The sequence below is a fragment of the Ursus arctos genome, unplaced genomic scaffold, assembly GCF_023065955.2.
Source record: "Ursus arctos isolate Adak ecotype North America unplaced genomic scaffold, UrsArc2.0 scaffold_33, whole genome shotgun sequence".
NCBI lineage: Eukaryota > Metazoa > Chordata > Mammalia > Carnivora > Ursidae > Ursus > Ursus arctos.
The window spans coordinates 15080830-15095391 of record NW_026623019.1 but is presented as its reverse complement, the minus strand read 5'-3'; the positions used below and the strand labels follow the sequence as shown (position 1 = coordinate 15095391).

Here is a 14562-nt window from a genome sequence, read left to right as displayed (position 1 = left end):
AATGGATGGATGAAAGAAATGAGGTGAAGAGATGGGAAGAAACTATTACTTTTTGAATGCCTCATTGATGCCAGGCACTGTGCTAGGTAGTTTATTCATTGATTATTCCACTGAAGAGGGCAAGATAAGAGAAATCAATGCAATGGAATCTAAATTAAAAAAAAATAGAGATGCTAAAGGCTGGGGAGAAGCAAAAATAAACCAGAATACTTAAAAAAAAAAAAAGACTATTGTTATAGATATATGGGGAAGACATACCTTCCTACTTGTTACAAGATCGTACAGTAACTGTCATCTTTTTTAGCCCCACCATTTTATAAACTTCTAACATTTACTGGTGTTTAGTTAATATAGCTAATTTTTTTTTGACATTTCAAATAACATTCAGAATGGGAATGAGATTTTTGATTCTCAAAAATGACAGGTGTCGAAAGAGGGGTTGCGAAATCCTCACATAGACCACTTGTCTCACTCTAGAGAGGAACACAGTGAGGACCGAACAAGCCGAGAAACCCCAGATCTGACTACTTGTCCAGCGGCCCATTCCAGATTTTTTGTAGCAAGAATTACAAAAACCCTGACATACACTGTGAAGATCGCCACCTGCTGGTGGGCAAGCTGTAGTCACACTCGGAGTGACAGAGTAGTGGTTAAGCGTGGTGGTTCTCCAACTTGAGGGTACAGGAGAACCACCTGGAGGGCTTGCTGAGCCATTGCTGTAATATCTCTTCTGGAGCTTCTGATTCGGTAACTCCGGGCTAGGGCCCGAGAATTTACATTTTTGACGTGTCCCCAGGTGATGCTAATTCTGTGGTTCAGACCACACTTTGAGAACCACTGTTAAAACCCAGTTTTCTCTCTTTCCATCATCTGTTTTATGGATTCTGTGAATCTTCTCCCTTCCTCTTGTTCTAAGCTGGCTTTCCCCAGGACAGTTCTGCTTTCTTCTCTTTATCATTGCTCAAGTTGAGGGCTGCCTGTATTTTTATTGGCTAATTTTGGCTGTCCTCCTCAAGTACTACTTTGTCATCTTTCTCTAAAGCGACTAAACATTAGCCTACGCAGAATGTTAGGATAGACATCGCATTGCGTCCTCTCCCCACCCCATCATGTTATAGACTGAAAGTTAAGTAATTAGGGATGACATGTTATTTTAGAGGAACTGCACCACCCACCACAACTTCCATTGCTAGTCCTATGGTATCACGATCCGCATATTGAAACTGATGTCATTAAAGGCATAATCCAAGGTGGCCTACCAAAAAGGAGTTATTTTAATTGTAAAGTCAATGTAAATAATTTTTATCTTGTTTCTAAATAGAAGCTTTCTTTATTATTTTAGGATGAACTGATTTTTCTTCCCTGTCTCTTCTTCATTAATATTCTTTCATTTGGACGTTTTAACTAGGATTATTCTGTCAGTTCTCACATTTGACATTAGGGGAATCTCTCCATAAGATTGATGATACAGAGAAACGTTAACGGTATTTACCATGAATGGTAGATTAGGGACCGAAAAGAGCTTCTAATTTGAGAAGAGATGGTGAACCGAGAATAGTGATAAGTTCCAGAGGGCAGTTTTATAGTCATTGCTTTTAAAACATTAGCATTTTCTCTCTGATTGTAATTTCCATCCTTTTATTAGTCTGATCAGCGTATTTGATTGTAGAAGGTGATTAATGTATCTTGTTTGGGTAGAAGAAGAATCACAAATGCAATGGATATTATTTTTGTTGACTAACTGCTGGAAATGTCAGGTAAACCAATCATGAGAGTTGGAAAGTAGAGAAAGAATCTGCTATCTTTTAGGATGCTGTATTGAAAATTATCTCTCTCTTCACTACACCTTACAGTAACGTTTACGTCGACATGAAGTCCATTTCCAATAAACTATGGAAATACAACCGCTATCGCTACATCATGACCTACCACAAGAAGCCTTGGCTGCCCCCCCCTTTCATCCTGCTGAGCCACGTTGGTCTCCTTCTTCGCCGTCTCTGCCATCACCAAGCTCCAAATGACCAAGAAGAGGGCGATGTTGGATTAAGTAAGTTTTCATTTACGAGGCACTAGGAAGAGAGTAAAGAGTGGAGATCCAAGGTGAAAACATGCAGTTAAATTCAGGGCACAGGATGGGGATCTCTGGCAGTTCACTCACAATAGCGTATCAGCTGAAGGACGTGGGTCTAAGGAAGTGCACTGAGCTCATCATGTGGTTGTGGTACCTTTTGCGGAGATTAACTGATACTTTGAAAGGAAGGAAGAGGTAAGAACAGAATCTCTGCTCAAATGTCTAAAGGCTCTTGAATGTCTCCTGGAAAACCTGTGTTTTCTCTTTTTACCTGGAAAGTCATCAGAATGACTCCTAGGAACTAGTCACAGTGACCCATACCCACTTCCCTGTTATCAAAGATGGAATCCAAACAGAGAGGAGTCACAGGAGGTCTTATGGCCTGAAGGAAATCGGTAAGACAGACTCAGCTTCACTTATTAACCAGAGTCCTGATTCTTTGCTTCCTCACCTACTGAGAATGGAGGTGATTCTGTATGGTTGTTTCGTATTTTCAATTCAAGATGCAGAAATATAGATTCTCATTTTTCTTTTCTTCTTCTTCCTCTTTTTTTTTTTTTTTTTGCAATGCTTAAGTCTGCATATTTTGAGATTCTCCTGGTTCATTTTGCTTATCCGTATCTTCACTGCACAATGTGACTGTCGCGCTAATTGTTATAATAGAACATTTCTTATTGTGGTTTCACAGATCTATTGTAGTTCCTCTCAAGCAATTTCACAATTGGTACCGGGCCCATTTCGAGATAATTCCTACATATAGAGGAAATGGGTGGCATGAATCCACAATCCTTATCTCAATTCCGACATCCAAAATACCCCTGAAAGCAGAAAGCTTTTTTCTTCTTAAGTTAGAGACTCATTTGGACAAAAGAGGCTGATGGGACTAATGTGAAGCCATTTCTTCCCTTTATCCTTTGTAGCATGAATGTTCATTGATTTTGCTGCAAAAATAATATGTTGGATTTTAGGGTACTGCCCTAGCCTCAGGGATTTTACTTCCTTTATGGTGTATGCACTATATTTCCTTTCTAAGACGAGAGAAGGAAAATTCTTAATTCTAAAACACACTGGGTTCCAGGAGTTTCAGATAAGGGATTGCGCACTGTTTATACATGTCATCTTAGGGGGACAGGTGGTGTTACAAGGTTGGAAGGGCGATACGCTTTCGTTTCTGCTGGCAATTGGCTCAGTGAAGTATTTTTCTCCTCTTGAGTCACTTTGGAGATTTACTTTTCTTTTCCACCCCCTGCCCCAAAGATGCAGCCTGGATGAGGAAGCCAATGTAAGAACTGAAGTTAATTTTTTAAAAAGATTCATTTATTTATTTATTTTAAAAGGGGGAGGTGGTGGCAGGTAAGCAAAGGGGGAGGGAGAGAGAATCCGAAGCAGAATCTGCGCTGAGCATGGAGCCCAACGCGGGGCTCGATCCCATGACCCTGAGGTCATGACCTGAGCTGAAATCAAGAGCTGGGTGCTTAATTAATTGAGCCACCTGGGCACCACACAACTGAAGTTAATTTAAAGGCTTATAATTACACTATAATTTTTAGGCTTCTAATAGAGAGCCATCCCAGACATTGGCTGGGGAACTACCACAAGCTAATAGGAGAGTGTGAATCAGCTGAGAGATTCTGGGATTGGCTGGGATTTGGCCAGATTTCAGCTTCACCTTCATCTGGGTTTATAGGATGATTCCGGTCTATAATTCAAGTAAATTTCTGATGGCTTGAGGTGTGTTCATCCTGAGTTCTGGAAAATTCTTGAATTTTTGTGAAACTTCTTCCAAGCCTCTATTGAAGATTGACGTTTGCATATGGGGCAGCAGTGCCACCTGGTGGAGAGTCATAAGAATGCGCCACGCATGCAAGCTGCACCTGTCGCCGGAATTGGTGTTTGGGTTGTTAGCTATCAGGAATCCACAGAAGGATCAAATCATGACAACTGCAAATCTTCTCACTCATAAGAGATTCTTCAATGCAAACAGGCATTTAGAGTTGGGGGGGGATGGTTACTGGATTTTTTTCAGTATCTAAGTGATTCTTCCACATCATAAAATCAGAAAACAGTACGCACTTGAGTTGTGGACATATTTTTATGGCTGAATATTGTTTTCTCTTTGCCCTGTTTTTCAATTTAAAATTAATATTTTTGTCTCATTTTATTGGAAAATAATGAAATGTTTGGATTTCTAGTAAGCTTGAGGGAACATTATGGGTTTTTCCCTAATTTAAGTGACACCACTGAAGAAAGAGAACGCTCTGTTTTTAATCTTTTTGCAGCACCATTTATATCTTTTTCAAGTATTGGAAAATGCTAATAAGCTAATATATTTTTCTGTTAGATCGGAATGAGGGCCAAGGTAGTAGACGGAATGTGATCACTGAAGGCTGACATTGAATTGTGTTAGCTTCATAATATCATGAAACGATGTGTCTTTTTGTGAGTTAATTATAATTATGTTGCATAAGGGAATAGAAAGTGGATAGCCTCAGCCATTGGCTGGCGATAATGCCTCTATTTCCAACAGAGTGACTTAGGAAATTGACCCTTGAGCAACATGGGGGTGAGGGGCGCCAGCCCCTTGCACAGGCAAAAATCAGCGTATAACTTTTGACTTCCCTCAGACTTAACTACTAATAGCCTACTGTTGACCAGAGACCTTACTGATAACATAAACAGTCAATTAACACATATTTTAGTTATTATATGTTATATACCGAGACTTAACAACAAAGTGAGCTAGAGAAAAGAAAATGTTATTAAGAAAATCATAAGGGAAAGAAAATACATTGACAGCACTATGCTGTATTTACTGGGGGAAAAAACCCCAAACAAAGCATAACACATATAAGTGACACGCACAGTTCAAACCCATGTTGTTCAAGGGTCAACTGTATCTACACACTCAGTGTAACAAGGTGAAACTTTATTACACTTGCTGGATTAATTCAACAGACTTAGACCTCATCTAACCTTGATTTTAATCTACAGGTTACTTATTGTCATTTTGAGAGACCAAACAGTTGGCGGGGAAAAAAAGACAATCAGATTCTTTCCCCATATGCATATTAATATAGTGAAGTTTTGTTAATGTGTAGAAAAAGTCTAACCTAGGAGCATATTGGACAGAAAACCTCTGTTCCACGAGTCATTTTCAAAGTCCCACACCAGTTTATAGAACAATAGGAAAGAGCCAAACTGGTGTTTCTATTTGTTTCTACACAGAGCTTCTCCATTAATAGTAGGAATTTGGTGAGGCAAGGCAGCAAAGTGTCCTCACACAAGCTTTATAGTTTATTGATTTTCAACACAAGTGGAAGAAAAGCCACTCTCTATCAGCTTCCTATTGAAGACAAATAATGATTTTTTTTTTTAACGTACCATACTTATTTACACAGAACTCTACCTGAGTGAGGAGGATCTGAAAAGACTTCATGATTTCGAAGAGCAGTGTGTGGAAATATACTTCCATGAGAAGATGGAAAGTCTGAATTATAGCTGTGAGGAACGAATCCGAGTGACATCAGAAAGGTAAAAGATATATATGAAATTTTCCAGCTCCCCAAACCTGATTCGACTAGAATGTCTAAAGAAGTAGAAAGATGGGCTTTCAAAATCCAGAGGTTTGGGTTCTCTGCAGTTCTGTCTAGTAGCATGGAGTATTTCTGTAAGGGATGTATATTTATTGAGCACCTACCATGTTCCAGGTGCCCTTCTAGTTACTGGAGATAAATGGTGAATGAGAGACAAGAGTCCCTGCCTTCATAGGGCTTATGTTCTAGTGTGTGCAGGTGGAGGGGTGAAGGGGGTAGAGGACAAATAATAAGCAGGGAAACATATAAAAAGATGTAATTTAATGTCAGTTAAAGAGAAATGAAGAAAAATCAAGTTGCATAAGGGAACAGAAAACAATGGTGGAGAGGGTTCTGCCAGAGTCGGGGGGGAAGGGGTTGGGTTGGACTCTTGGGGTAGCCTGGGGCAGGAGGGCCACTGAGGAGTTGGGGGAGGAGAGACCTGAGGGAGGTGGGCCAGGCAGAGACATCCGGTGGGATGGTGCCCCTGGCTGTAGGACTAGGCAGTGAGGATGCCTGAGGCAGAAGGCTGCGTCCACCAACGGCAGGACTGGAGAAGGCTGAGAGCTACATGCTGGTTGCACTGGGGAGATGGGGACAGGTGAGGTTCTCTTGTTTTATTTCCATGCGGGGATAACAACGGAAATGTGTATGGTTCCGGACACGATCCACCAGCAAAGGAGAAACTGCGGGAGCAGGAGGGAGAGGTGATTTGCCCCAAGAGAAGGCCTAGTGCGTGGGCGCCACCCCCCCCCCCCCGCCCCCAGCAGGAGGCCAGGGAGAGGATGGCCGGTGTTCAGGAGGCTGCAGCTAGGGGGCAGGCACACAGTTCTTGAGGCCAAGGCATCACTGGACCAGTGCCTGTGGGTATGCACGGGGTCAGCGCAGGGAGGTCATTCAGAGGTGTGAGGAAAGAGAAGACGTATTGGAGAGAGTGAACATTTTCAGAAACTGTAGTAGGATCGAAGCCACTGTGGCTCTAGTAATAATTGTGGATACACGGCATCGTGTTGGAACATGGAAGACTGAGTGTGATTATATGCATTTTTTTTAAAACACGGAATTGTTTTTATAACCGGAAGCAAATGGACAGAACTTAAATATGTTCCTTCATTTTTGAATATAGAGGGACCTGACTCTAAAATGTTATACCTAATAATGCATATATTTTTTCTGATGTCCAAATGGGTAGACAGTGAATCCTTAAATATGGAGTTATTTAAAATTGAATACATGAAGAACTCTCTAAATGGTTTGCTATGGGTATATGTCATGTTTCTGGACTTTTCAGTTGATATTGTATTATGTAAGTATGTATTTAGGTGGCCAATTGAATTTTATGTTGAGACTAAATTTTATATTGAGAAAAAAAATCAAATAAAGGTTTATGAGCACACAAATTTTATTTTCCTTAAATAACATCTTTAGGCCAGAGCTTGATGAGCTTCTCTTCCCTTTTTCCTCTTCTGTGCATTCTGCCGCCTTTAGAAATATGCTGGCTGAGGCCTTGGCCAGCCTGGCTCTCTGTCTCCTGGGAAACATGCCCAGGAGTTGATAGAGCCAGGGTGAAGACCTGCTTCTCCACTTACGGGCTCTAGGCACTTGGGCCAATTGACTCTGGGCCTTTGTTTTCTTACTTGTAAGATGCGCACAAAGTAGACCTACGTCTTAGACGTGCTGTGAGGATTACGTGAGGTGACGTAGATGAGCCACGTCGTGGGCAGAGTGCTGGTCAATAGTAAGGGGACGATGAACATAAAAATAGCCTCCAGAAACTGTGGCTATGATTTCTTTTTATTTTTTATTTTATTTTTTAAAGATTCTATGTGTTTATTTGACAGAGAGAGAGAGAGAGAGCACAAGCAGTGGGAGCGGCAGGCAGAGGGAGAAGGAGAAGCAGGCTCCCCACGGAGTAGGGAGCCCGATGCGGGACTCGATCCCAGGACCCCGGGATCATGACCTGAGCTGAAGGCAGATGCTTAACTGACTGACCCACCCAGCCACTCCATGATTTCTTTTTAAATACATCTTTTCTTTCAAACCTTAAGGAAAGGGGAATAAATACATAAGATGAGATGACCTCCCTACCCCAGATTATGAATGGGACCAAGGTCATGGAGAGCCCCTTACCTTACACTGTAAACTAAGGAAGGTGTCAGGTGTTAGATGGTCAGATATGGACAGATTCAAGTTCTAGGCAGATTCCTTCAGTTACAGTATGTATTCGAGGAGTCAGAATTTGAAGTATGGAGACAGCAGGGATCCATGCAGCAGGAGGACGAGTTTCAGGGACTAGCAAACTAGTCATGGTAAGTTTGAAGAGGGTATCTTAGTCCGTTTGGGCCATTAGAACAAAGTGCCTGCGGCTGGGTGACTTGTGAGCAACAGAAAGTTACTGCTCATAGTGCTGGAGGCTGGGAAGTCCACGACCAGTATGCCATCATGGTTGGGTGACAGCCCCCTTCTGGGTTGCAGCCCTCTCTGTGTCCTCACATGGCGGAGGGGGTGAGGGAGCTCTGTGGGGTCTCTTTTATAAAGGCACCAGTCCCATTCATGAGGCCTCCCCCCATCATGACCTGTACACCTCCCAAAGGCCCCACCTACTAATACCATCACCTTTGGGGGTTGGAATTGCAGCATAGGAATTTCAGGGAGATGCCAACATTCAGACCATAGCAGAAGGGATGAATAAAGACATGTTTAGAAGGGCAGCTCACGGGGGGAGCTAGGGATCGGACATGCAGCCGAGGGAGAGGGTGGAGTCCAGGATGACTCTCAGATCTATAGCAGGGGTAATTAGGTGAAAAGTGGGGCCACCATGATAGGAAAAAAAAATGTGCAAAAGACACAGGGAAGGGGACAAGCAATGAGTTTTAGCTTTGTTGGGCTGGAGACTCCTGTGGCACATTATCCAGAGATTTCTGGGAGGCTTGGACGTGAGGCTATGAAGTCCTGGGGCAAAGATTGAACTGGACAAGGAGATTCGGGAGTCGTCTGCCCCTTGTAAGAAAAGAAAGCCATGACAGAGGAAGTGATTATGCCCAGGAAGCAAGAAGGGTGAGGAAACTCAGTGGGCTGAGCGTGGGACCCTGAGGGGTGCCAACACCTGTGTAACAGAGCAAGGAAGAAGGGCTCATGGGGAGGATTGACCAGAATCGATCAGAGGAGAAAAAGGAAAACTAGGAATGGTAGTGTTTGGAGTCAAATGGATCTGGTGTGAAAACTGGAGAACTAGACATTTATGAACAAGTAATTCAATCATAGTAGTAATGGCGGTGGTGGTAGTAGTGTGACGAACACCATCAATCATCACATATCATATTCCTCTTGAGTTTTTCCCCTGGGTAGAGGAAGGAGTGGAAGGTAGATGGGTATTAGCTTCTTCTTTTTTTTTTTTTTTAAGATTTTATTTATTTATTTGACAGAGACAGAGACAGCCAGCGAGAGAGGGAACACAAACAGGGGGAGTGGGAGAGGAAGAAGCAGAACGCCAGGATCATGCCCTGAGCCGAAGGGAGACGCTTAACCGCTGTGCCACCCAGGCGCCCCTGGGTATTAGCTTCTGAACAATATCCTAGAGGCTTTCGTGGGCTCTAGAATTTGGTTATGAAGACCGCATTTCACTCTTCAGTACTTCATCCATCAGTTCTCCCTCGTGATAGAGTGACCTCACCAGCCTCCATTTACACGGTTGGCCTCGTTGAGGTCATCGCTGGGGAGCTCACAACAGAGACATGGGGGAGGGGAAGAATACTTCTCTGAGGTAGCCGAGGGAGTTTGAAGAGGAAGGGAAAGGAGACTAGAATATTTGCTCGATGGCCTACTTGTAAAGAAGGGATCACCTATAACCTTACAGAATTAAGTGAGTTGTGAGACTAGAAAAAGAGGAGTAGTCAGGCTGTTTATGTCCTCCTTTCTCTGGAACACTGGCTACTTTTTGACCCTAGCGACATAAGCCAGCATGTCCCTCTCTCTGTTCCGTGGAGTAAGATGCTAATAGTTCTTTTCCCATAGTAAGCATGTTATATTTGGGAAATGCTGCACTCTACTTTTTAAACAACCGTACACCCATCGTGGGGCTCAGACAGACAACCCTGAGATCAAGAGTTGCACGCTCTACCGACTGAGCCCGCCAGGTGCCCCCGGAAAATGATACATTTTAAAACAAGTCACATTGTGACTCAGTAGAGCCATCCTTGGAGCAGGTCCTGTCATTACTTTGTCGTGAAACCTTGTCGAGGAACATTTGTGAGGACCTGCCAGCATGGGAACCGTTGGTATAATTCGTTTAGCTCTTCCCGCTCCTCTAAGGCCCTGGTGAGAACTTTGCCTAGATCCCTGATGAGTTGTTCAGGGGTGCCAGAGTGCGGGGGTTAATGCCACTGAAAGTGGAGTTAGAATGTCCGGGTTCGAAGTCTCGCCCCATCCCCAGCCCTGTGACCAGCCACGTGACCTAACCTCTTTTCTGAGAAAGGGGTAATAGGAACGCCTACATTATGGGGTTGCTATGCAGATTAAATAAAAATAGTAATGTAGAGCCTTTGTTACATGGCTGGCACAGAGTGAGCACTCAGTGAATATATGGTTATCATGACATATATCATAAGTACACGTCTTATAATCTTACTTTAAAACATCTCCTCCGAAGACCCACAGTAAAACAACGACCACACTGGTCTTCCCTCCACCCTCGAATCGCACACAGGGGAAACTAAACTTACAAGAGTTTGTTTTACGTGTCAGGATGCCTGAAAGTCTAGATTAAATTAATGCAGTTGGTGGTTGAGGAATATAATTAAAATATGTTTCACGGGACATAATGCTTTAGGAAGAAAAATGCCTGTGAAAGCAGGAAGGCCCGATGTGAGGGTGACCAGGTTATTTGCCTAGCATCTCTCTATTGTAGCCTGTTACCTGTTGCTGTGAATAGTTGCTGGCTTCTATTGTATTCATTTGATGTGACTGCTGCTAATGGAACTTAATGAGCCTCCATTACTGCTGTTCAGCCTGCTCTGTTTTTGAATTAGATGAAACAGTGCGCTAAATGGAGAGGCTCTAATTAAGCATATTTGGAAGGGAATATACATATATTTTGTGCTCTTTCCCTCATCATCTCTGCCAGTTCTCATTTTGCAGGTTCCAGAAGGTCAGGAAGCATTTATTAAGCCTCTACTTAGTTAGAGAAGTTGAATCCTATAGCAGAAGTAGGAAAGAGAGGGTCCCACCCACATATTATAAACACGGAAAATATCACCCCTTTTGTTCTTTAATTCCTGTCTGCTAAGCTCCCCGCAAGAAGAAGTGGAGGATTTCTCAATCCATGTGTCTTGGGATACATTTTAGAGAGAGGAGATATCACACTATTTTGGGAAGTGCTTGCTGCAGCTGAATGTTCAGTCCTTCATAGTATAATCACTGATTCCTCCAGGCCCCACTTAAGACTGGGGATCACTTTTAATTTCTGCATATGGTCATGTCAGCCATGAAACTGTTGATGAGATTCCCTTCCTTGCTGTTTTCCCTCTTTCTTCCTCCCTTCCCTTCCCTTCCCTTCCCTTCCCTTCCCTTCCCTTCCCTTCCCTTCCCTTCCTTCCCTTCCCTTCCCTTCCCTTCCCTTCCCTTCCCTTCCCTTCCCTTCCCTTCCCTTCCCTTCCCTTCCTTCCCTTTCTCTTTCCCTTTCCCTTTCCCCTTTCCTTTCCTTTCCTTTCCTTTCCTTTCCCTTCGCTTCGCTTCGCTTCGCTTCCTTCCTTTCTTCTTTTTACTTTATTTCTGCTTATCAAGGATTTTTGTTATTGAGAATTTGGCCAGAATACTCACTTATCCAAATAAAAGAATAAAACAGGGAAAAGAAAGAAAGAAAAAAATGTCATAAGCCAGAGGGCACTTTGAAAATTTTCTTTTTTCCATTTAGTCTTCCATATAATTTTAGTTAAAGTTATACAAGTTTGGGAGCACCTGGGTGGCTCAGTTGGTGAAGCGTCTGACTCTTGATTTCCGCTTAAGTGATGATCTCAGGGTCATTAGATCGAGCCCCGTGTCGGGTTCTGCACCCCGTGTAGTCTGTTTGAAATTCTCTCTCCCTCTGCTCCTTCCTCCACTCTCTCTCCCTCAAAATAAATAAATAAAATCCTTTAAAAAAAGTATACAAGTTTTATGTTGCCCCCCTCCCGCCTTATACATCAAAAGCATTTCTTCCAATAATTAAACATTATTTATAAATATATTTTTAGCTTTTATTGTTTCTTGACCTACAAAGTTTTTATACCAAATTTAAAAGTATATAATACAGAGCATAAGTCATCCACATCCCCATGCCTACCATCAGAAATAGCCAAAGGAAATTGCTATCAACAATGTAAGTGTGATTTTTAATGGCTGCATAATATCTCATAATGTAAAGAGTATCTACTTTAGCATAGTGAAATCATAGTCTTTTTATGTACATTGCTTAATCGAATGTCCCAATGTTGCACCTTTGTCACCATTGAGTTATCTTAATCATTTGCTAGGCTAAAAAAGATGTTGTTACAATGTAGATGAACTCATTTTAATTTCCATTTCTCTGCATACCTAATGAGGTTGCATATTTTACCTTATCTTTTCCTTATCTTTTGTATTTTATCTTTCATGAGTTGCTGTTCACATCCTTTGGAGTCTTTGTAATTTTTTTCTGTCCAAATTTCCCTTTTATGACACCAGCCGTAGTGGTTTAAGTCTACCCTAATGACGTCAGTTTAACTTTAACTCTCTGTAAAGACCATGTTTCCAGATAAGGTCCTATTCTAGCATTACTAGGGGGTTAGGATTTCAACATATCTCTTTTGGGGGGCACAAAATGAAACCCATCCCCATATAGAGATATTTATAGGTATGCAGATAATATTAACCAACACTTCCTTCATTCTTTCTAAGTTAGTCATTACATTTAAGTAGATTCTACTTGCCATTTAACTTTTGACCTTCATAGCTGAAAATACCTTGTGTTGCTTTCACGTGAATCAATGGCTGGTCGTTGTAATGTTGGGTTATAGTATTCAAGATAATTTTAAAAATTTGCCTCAGGCTTTCTCAGAATGTAGGACTCTTAAAATGGGTTTTGTTTGAAGCTTGGGAAGGTTATTTGAACTGTAGACTTGGATTTTTTTTTTTAAGATTTATACATTTTTTTTCTAATTACATATTTGATTATTAATTCTGTTCCTCTCATTCTGGCTTATTCCTCAAGATCTCCTTTCCCTATTCCAAATAGCGTTGTGTTTGTCAGTAGGAGATTTTGGGATGTTTCTCATCTAAATTAATGAATATATTAATACAATAGGGCTGGTGGATGGAACATTGGAGGGATGACTAGCAGGAAACTGGAAACATGGTTCTGAAATGCTAGAAATAAGGGCTAGAAAAGTAAATGTATAGTATTTCCTCTTTGGAGTGATAGTAAGAATTATAGGAGGGTGTGAGACCACCTGACATAAGACAGAGGACTCACCCAACCTGGGGAAGCCACTGAAGCTGAGGAGCCTTTGAAGGATGGAACTAGGACAGGAAGAGAGCAAGGCAAGTTCCCACTGGCTTAACGTGGTTATTGGTTTTCTCCCTCCCTTTACCATTAGGGTTACAGAGATGTACTTCCAAATGAAAGAAATGAATGAAAAAGTGTCTTTTATAAAGGACTCTTTACTGTCCTTGGACAGCCAAGTGGGACACCTGCAGGACCTCTCTGCCCTGACAGTGGATACCCTCAAATTCCTTTCTGCTGTTGACACCTTACAAGAGGATGAGGCTCTCCTGGCCAACAGAAAGCATTCTACGTGCAGAAAACTTCCCCACAGCTGGAGCAATGTCATCTGTGCGGGGGTTCCAGGCAGCATGGAGATCTCTGGGGAGAAGAAATACCAGTATTATAGCATGCCTCCTTCATTGCTGCGGAGCCTGGCCAGAGGCCAGCATACCCTGAGAGTGCAGAGGGAGCCCCTTCTTGAGATCACAGACAGTCAGAGAGAGGTTTCAAATGTAAGAGATGAGCAGGAAAAGCAAGAAACAGAAACTACCATAGTTGCTTCTGGGGTGTCCATTAACAGGCAAGCTCAGCCAAAGTATGGCCAGTTTCTCCTGGTCCCTTCTTATCTACAGCAAGTTCCTTTTTCTGCAGAAACTGACTTTCCTCTGTTCAGACCATCCGTGGAAGCAAGCGCAGATGTGCTGGCAGTCAAACAGGTCACCCAGAGTGAGGTCCCTGTTCGTCTGACTTGGCAGAGCCCCACACTCTCAGCTCAGGGCTCAGTGGCTGAACCCGAGGCACAGTACGAGTCAGTCTCTCAGATACCAGCCAGACAAGACAAGGGCGGGGAGCAAGTTCTACCCACTTTTATTTGCACATCTCCACCAATGAAAATGACCTCCCTCCCTTCCCAAGGCGAGAGCACGGGAACTGGAGGTGGGTATGTGAACTGGGCATTTTCAGAAGGTGATGAAACTGGTGTGTTTAGCATCAAGAAAAAATGGCAGACCTGCTTGGCCTCCACTTGTAACAGCGACCCTAAAGAGAGTGGCCAAAGCCAGAGGCAGATCCGAGCCAGATCCCTATCTGAAAACTCATCAAGCTTGGCCTATAGTAGTGACTGCTCAGAGGCGGGACCATGGCTGCAGCCAAACACATCCTTTTGGATCAATCCTTTCCGCAGAGATAGGCCCTTCACTCGGAGTCATAGTTTGAGATTCCACAAGGAGGACAAACTGAAGATCTCTAAGATTAAAAGTAAGAAGCGAACATTTTTTTTTTTTTGTTTAAAAATAAGCTCTTAAATTACTAAATTCTATGCATTACTATTATTTTTAAAAAGTTGACCATGTTTGACTATATCCTCATTCTCCCCATTCTCAGTCGTCTCTAAAACCAAATGGCTCCCTGCACAATCTTAA

At 42.5% G+C, this 14562-nt stretch overlaps 1 protein-coding gene across 3 annotated transcripts in view; it reads left to right on the top strand.

Annotated features, from left to right (window-relative positions):
* TRPM6 (transient receptor potential cation channel subfamily M member 6) overlaps positions 1-14562 on the top strand; it is a 187709-nt gene that overhangs the window by 135972 nt on the left and 37175 nt on the right. For all 3 annotated transcript variants that reach the window (XM_048218395.2, XM_044391103.3, XM_057305640.1), the window contains 3 exons: positions 1854-2047; positions 5470-5602; positions 13254-14398. In XM_048218395.2, coding sequence (XP_048074352.2) covers positions 1854-2047; positions 5470-5602; positions 13254-14398 — 1472 coding nt within the window. The remainder of the gene's footprint in view (positions 1-1853; positions 2048-5469; positions 5603-13253; positions 14399-14562) is intronic.